This window comes from Gekko japonicus, unplaced genomic scaffold (genome assembly GCF_001447785.1).
Source record: "Gekko japonicus isolate JY-2015 unplaced genomic scaffold, Gekko_japonicus_V1.1 scaffold1593, whole genome shotgun sequence".
In the NCBI taxonomy this organism is placed as follows: domain Eukaryota; kingdom Metazoa; phylum Chordata; class Lepidosauria; order Squamata; family Gekkonidae; genus Gekko; species Gekko japonicus.
The window spans coordinates 123,651-130,372 of NW_015176498.1; the positions used below are offsets into that span (position 1 = coordinate 123,651).

The following is a 6,722-nucleotide window of genomic DNA, read 5'->3' on the forward strand; positions in this document are numbered from 1 at the left end:
AGTGGATTGGGAGTAGAACGCTGCTCTGAGACAAGAGTGAACTAGTATTGATATCTTTGGGAATGTTTTTCACAGTTGCTTTCTGTTGTATTTAAACGAATTGAATTTACATTTTGAGTTTATGGACATTACCCTAGACTTTGAACCTGGCCCTTGAGACTCAAGGGGGTACATACATACCAGCGCCCAGTTTCTGACAGATGCTAACCAGATGAGATAGGAGGCCCACAAGAAAGCAAGAAATCTACAAGCCCCCTCCCGTTACCGTCTCAGCAACTCAAATTGTGGCATACTGCCTCTGAACATGGAGGTTTCAGTTAGCCATTGTGGCTAACGGGTCGTCTGTGGATGAATCTCTCCTCTATGACTTTGTGTAATTCTCTTTTAAATCTGGCTAGGCTAATGGCCATCGCTACAAACTGGCAGCAAATTCAGCGTTAATTATACTGTATGTGAAGAAATGCTGTCTTTGATCTGCCCTGTTATCTATTGCCAATCAATTTCATTGTGTGACCTCAGCTTCTAGTATTATAAGGGAGGGAGAAAAGTTTTCTCAGTACACATTCTCCATACCATGCATAATGTTATAAAGCTCTTTTATTTTGCAAGCTTTTCTACTATTAATGAGTAAGGAATCAGCAACTGTGTCTGACACAAATTGCAACAGAAATGTATGATCAGAAGAATGTCTGGAATCCAAAGCCACAATCACACATGACACCTGGGGGAAACCAAAGAAAATATGGAGACTTTTTTATTTCCAGGATTACCTCAAACACCTTGCATACGAACAGACCTTGTTCCTCTGCTGAAACGTCACTTGTTGAGACAAACTTCAACTGTAACCTATTATTTCAGGTCTTTTTGATAAATAACATCATTTAAATCCATCTCTATTTCTTAGTCTTCTTCGTGTTCAGTTTACAGATAGAAAGAATGGCGTGTTGAAACTTATCTACCAGCACCACATAAAATATTAAGTTACCAAAAGTATTTAACGAAGCCAAGGATTTAGTCACAGTGAAAACATCCCGGATCTGCTTCTCGATCTTGCAGCTGACTGGATGGATCTTTAGCTCAATGCGAAGGCCTCTGAAGATGTGGAATGGCAAGAAGCACAAATAGAAGACGGCCAGGAGGACGATAGCCAGCCTGCGAGCCTTTTGCTTGACTGAAGTTTGAGTGTGGGGCCCTCTGGCCAGCTTGTAGATAATCACCGCATAACAAAGAGTCACAAGCACTAAAGGCAAAAAGAAAGCGAATGTTGTCAGGAGCCAGTTGAACAACCGTACAGAGTCCAGGTCTTCCGAATTAGTCAGGTCCAAGCAAAGGGATCTGTTCTCTCTTTCTTTTACAACGATGAAGCGGATCATCGGGCTAACCATGAACAGAGAAACGATCCAGACTGAAGCACAGGCTATGACGGCCCATCTCCGTTTCTGAATGGAGAAGCAGTTCATCGGGTAGACGATGACAAAAAAACGGAAGAGGCTGAAGCACGTCAGGAAGAGGATGCTGCTATAGGTGTTGAAGTAGAAGGTGAAGCGGATGAACGTGCACATGAAGCCCCCAAAGACCCAGTGCTCTCCGTTGATCGAGTAATGTATCAAGAACGGAAGGCAGGACACGTACAGCAAGTCTGTGATGGCCAAGTTCAACATAATGATCGTGCTGCTTTTCCAGGGCCTCATTTTGAAGATATAGATGGAAATGACAATGATGTTCCCCGGGAAGCATACCAGAAAGAGAATGCAATAAATTATGGGGATATAGAACTTCTCAAATGAGAGGCTCTCATCCGAGCAGTTCCTGAAAGCAGTCATCTGGTTTCGCAAAGAGGAGAAGTTGACCAGGCCTTCAGACCTCATATCCATGGCTGCCTCATTTAATTCTTCAGGAAGAAAACAAAAAGAGGTAATTTTTAAGATGCAGTTGCAATCAAAGCCTCTTGTTATGACTGAAGAAATGAAGTACAGGTGACTGTCAGGTTCCAGCATATGCAAGCCTAGCAGAACTGGGGCTGGGAAGAGACAGAAGCGCGCTGTAGAACTTTTGCTGTGTGATGTAGAGAAACAGTGAGAAAATGTAGACCTCTGTTATGGGAAGGCAATGCAGATGTAATGTATTCTTTAAGAGCAGGAGGAGGAGATTGGATTTATCTCCTGCCCTTCACTCGGAGTCTCAGAGCGGTTATAGGCCGCGATCATATGCACAATTAGACCCGACATAGGTGCGAATGCTGGGCGGATTTAAAGGGCGCAATTAGACAACAACATCTGGGAAGCACCCTACAGCTGTCAGCAACCCACTCTGCTCCGCCACAGAAGCAGAGTTAAAAGACACCGGGGGAAATCCAGTAGTAAATGGGTTGTGACGGGCCATAGGCGGACTTTCCCATGTCTGATTGCTCCAGCACGCCCTCATGCCGTTGGGATGGTCTGATCAGGCCATTCCCAACTCCATGCCGTTTCATCATTTAGAGACAGCTTTTCTGTTTTGGTATTAGAGTTGTTGGATAATACTTCTTTGGTGATGTTTATGAAGCTTATTCCTCACTGAATTTTAATTCTGGTCTCTTTCCCACAGTGTGCTATTGAGAAGAGGAGAGATTTGGGGAGAACAGGGCCAGCCCCAGCTTATTTTGCACCCTAGGCAAGGATCCCTTCTGGCGCCCCCCGTGCGCCACCCTCTCCCCCCGTGCATTGCCCCCCCATGCTGGTTAGGGCTGCCGCCCTCCCTCGGGTACTGCTGCTGCCACCGGCCAGAGGATTTCCGCACTGACTGACCCACTTTGCCCAGCTGCTGCCTCGCCCAGCGCCTTTCCCGGCTCCTTCCGGCAGGGCCTCCCACAGGCTGGCAGGTCACAGGAATGGGCCACACTGGGTAGGGGGGCTTTTGGCGGGGGGGCGGGTGCAGTTTGGCGCCCCTAAGGGCTGGCCCACTCTAGGCGAACGCCTAGGGGAAGATATACTGTTGGTGTAGTCATATGCAACAGAAAACATATGTATCTTTAATAATGTCAGAGGAGAAGGACCTTTGCCAGAAAGAATCTTAAATTTGGACAAACCACAGACATTGCTCTAAGGTGCAGACGGACACATTTTGTGCAGTAGGGAAAAAATTGTGATGGAAGAATGCAGTTTTTGAGCTGTCGGGTATATGTGATTGAATAAGGGGTCGGTTTTCCCCCAACAACAAATAGATGAGGAAAAGCAGGGGTGGCCTTAGCCAATGGGCAACAAGGGCAGCTGCCCTGGGCCATGTGCTGGGGGGGGCTGCCTATAGCCCCACCCCTTTAAAGGAGGTGGGAGGGAAGGCATCTGCCACCACTTGCACCTGCCCATTTGGGGCTTGGGCACCTGGCTCCTGGAGGAAGGGGCGGCAGTTGCCCGTATCATCTCACTGTCCCATTGAAATCCCCTCTGTTATGCAAGGACTGTCTAATTTCCCCCTGCCCTCCCTCCAAGGAGCTCAGGATGGCATACCCGGTTCTCCCTTCCCCACTTTATTCTCACAATGACCCTGTGAGGTCAGTGACGCTGAGAGGGAGTGGCTGGCCTGAGGTCATCCAGTAAGCATTATGGCCAAAAGGGGGATTTGAACCCAGGGCTCCTAGCTCCTACTTAAATACTGGAATTGCAACACTATACTTCACTACACTGACTCTCAGACATGGTTGGCTCCTGCCATTATATGCACCCTAGTGGGATTGAGCCTGGAAGAATTCATTTCAGAACCCAGATTACTCGTGGATTTAAGGTTTATCACCTTTTGTTACTTTTCCTTTTCTTGGCATGCAAAATGGTCAGAAAAAGCTTTTGCCTGCTAACAGCGTGCACACCAGGTTGCTATTAAAGGTGCAAGTGCAGGGGCAATAAAACTTTACACAACTTCATGTAACCCCCCCCCCGGAAGTCCTTGGCTCTCAGATTTAGTTCTCCATCTGGGAAACAGGAATAAACTCCTGCAAGATTTTTGCAGGGATGAATGAGCAAGCAAAAGGCTCTTAGCCCCTTTGAGCTATTATGACTGAATTTGTCCAGTTCTAATAAACTATGCCGGCTGCAATCCTCGGCACATTTATTTGGGATCAAGGCCCCCTGAGCTCAGCTGAGCTTCTTTCTACATAAATAGGTTTAGAATTGCAGTGCCGATACCAGGGCGTGATTCTGAAATCAATATTAATTCTGAAATAAACATTTATTTCACTCCTCAAACTGTCAGTACCCGATACAGATTTCACATTTAGACTGGACTATAATATCCTCTTAGAGGTCTACAGATTTTCTAAAATGAAATAGAATAAGCTTTGTGGTTTATTTGCCATTTTTAATCTCTGCTTTAATCAATTTCTAAGATTAAAAATTCACAATTGATCTGCTGACAGATCAATTACAATTTGCCAAAGCCTTTCTCAGAAACCACGAAGTGTCACAACACAGGACACAGCAAAGACAAGACAGAACAATACGATACCTTTCTTTTAAAAGCACACACAACTACTATCAAATCTGAAATATTCTGCCAACATTATGGCACTCGCTAGCTATTGAATTGTTGCTGTTTCATGTTGTTATTCCAGTTCCCTTTTAAAAGTCTTTTCAGTCCAATTGCTTCCATTTACCATAATGTAAAAGCTACCGTATAAAAACGAAAGTTTTTCAAGTTGTGTTGAGTCAAAGTATACGATTTCTGTGAAAAACAAAAGTCTAATTTTCCTCCTGTTTTGTTGCCCCCTGCGGTGCACTGCAAGTTAAAAATCTGGGGGAAGATCACCGCCCATATCTCAGAATTGTTCCCTCTTTACAGTATCAGATACCAGATAGCAGGTCACACTCTCACATCATAAATGTCCAAAATTAGACAGAGGAAGAAGTCCGGTTACCTGGGAATTCAGTATAAACTTGCTTCTCTGTTCCATTGTCTTGGCAATGTATGATGAACCTCCCCAAATGTGCAATCCATATAGCCTAATAACTTTGGTTGAGTGCAGCCCCTCTATGGCTGTGGCTACAGGTATTATATAGCATTCCAGACTCATGTAAATTGAGAGCTCGCCAAAGAGGCGTGTGAGTGAGTTGCCAAGCTTTATAGATCAGCTGCCAGGCCTGCCTTCTTTTGCACGGTCTTCCTTCTCACTGTTTGCATCCAGTCTGCAAAAGCAGGAACTGGCAATCATTCTCTGATAAGCGGCTATTTGCACATTGCAAAGAGCGGCTCAATAGCTAATGGATTCAGATCTGACCTTTATTGTCATTAATACTGATACAATGCGATCAGTGTGGATGGAGCTTTACAGAATAATATATGCTAAAATCCTTACTCCAAGCTGCTTACAGTCTAGGAAGCAAACCCTTCCACATGCCCAGGCTGTCTGTATTCAATTTGCTGAATGGGTGGGGAAGAACGCAGAGGTAGGTATTGCAGAATAACAAAATGAGAGCTGGAAAACCAGAAGGGAGCAAGGAATGGATGTGAGCAGACGTGGTTAGGTTTCCTTCGGCTTTATTTTGGTTGGGGCCAATACTCCCTCTAAGCTGTGGAGTCTTGTGAGCTGCTGGCATTAAAGTTGTGAGCGAGTGATTTGTCTACTGCATAAATTAGTTTGCTCTGGAGACCTCCTTCCCGAGCTAAGACAAAGATGTGTGAGCTGGAGGCTTAAAAACTGTGAGCTAGCTCACACTAACTCCGCTTAGAGGGAACACTAATCGTGGGACACATGGGTGAGCGGGTGGGAAGGGGGCTTCTGGGAACTCTCTGCTCAGCAGCACCCCCAAATCTGGAACTGACCCTGCTCAGAACAGTGACTCATACAGACACACAGGAAACGGGGTGCAGAAGAGAGTGGGGAAGATGACTGGAGACCAAGCCCTACAGGGAAAGGCTGAGGGACTTGGGAATGTTCAGTCTGGAGAAGAGAAGGTTGAGGGAGGACATGATTGCTCTTTTTTAAGTGTGTGAAAGGCTGTTAGAGGAGGCCGCAGGGAGCTGTTCCTGTTGGCAGTAGTAGTTCAGCAGTGGAATTACCTCCTTGTGAAAGTGGTAAGCTCCCCCTCACTGGTAGTCTTCTTCAAGTAGTGGCTTGTCAGGGATGTTTTAGGACAATCCTGCATTGAGCAGGGGGTTGGACTAGATGCATTCTGCATTCTAGCCTTCAGTTGCTCCAAGAATGAGATCATTTCATGTAATAGAGAAGAGGCAGTTCTCCTGGGGTCATGCTGTTCTGGCCATTAAGTAGACTAGCTTGTATTAAGCCTGGAGTGGTGTGCACTTTGTCCCCTGTTTGTGTCTGCACACCCCATTGCGTCCTTTAAAATTATTGACTTTAGAATGTATTGCCTGCTTTTTGCACCATGCGCTCAGCAGCATCTGTTCAAGGAGTGATCTGTCCGAGGAATGATATTGCAAGATTAGCGAGGTTCGTGGGCAAACAGAGATGCCCAAGTCACAAATCTCAGATTAATGCTTTCCTTTTTAACTATGTGTCTTAAAAATCAGAGGTGCCACCAGCAGATGGGGGGAGGGTTGTTAGGGGGGCGGCAGCTGCTGCTGCAAGAAAACCGTCAAATCACGCAGGAAAACAGTGCAGCTGTGCAAACTGGATGCATCCAGGAGGCCTCCAAACATTTGGCTTCTCCATTCACGACAGGCTGACAGGCCGTGAGCTGAACCGTTGGGCATTTCAGCATAATTAATTATATTATGAGAGGATTTTTTTAAAA

At 45.8% G+C, this 6,722-nt stretch overlaps 1 protein-coding gene across 1 annotated transcript; it reads right to left on the reverse strand.

Moving 5' to 3' along the window:
• Positions 1 to 893: 893 nt before the first annotated feature.
• On the reverse strand, positions 894 to 1,874 carry LOC107123948 (2-oxoglutarate receptor 1-like). Its single transcript, XM_015427300.1, has one exon. It carries the CDS (start codon positions 1,872 to 1,874, stop codon positions 894 to 896), a length of 981 nt encoding a protein of 326 aa, XP_015282786.1.
• Between the last annotated feature and the right edge of the window lie 4,848 nt (positions 1,875 to 6,722).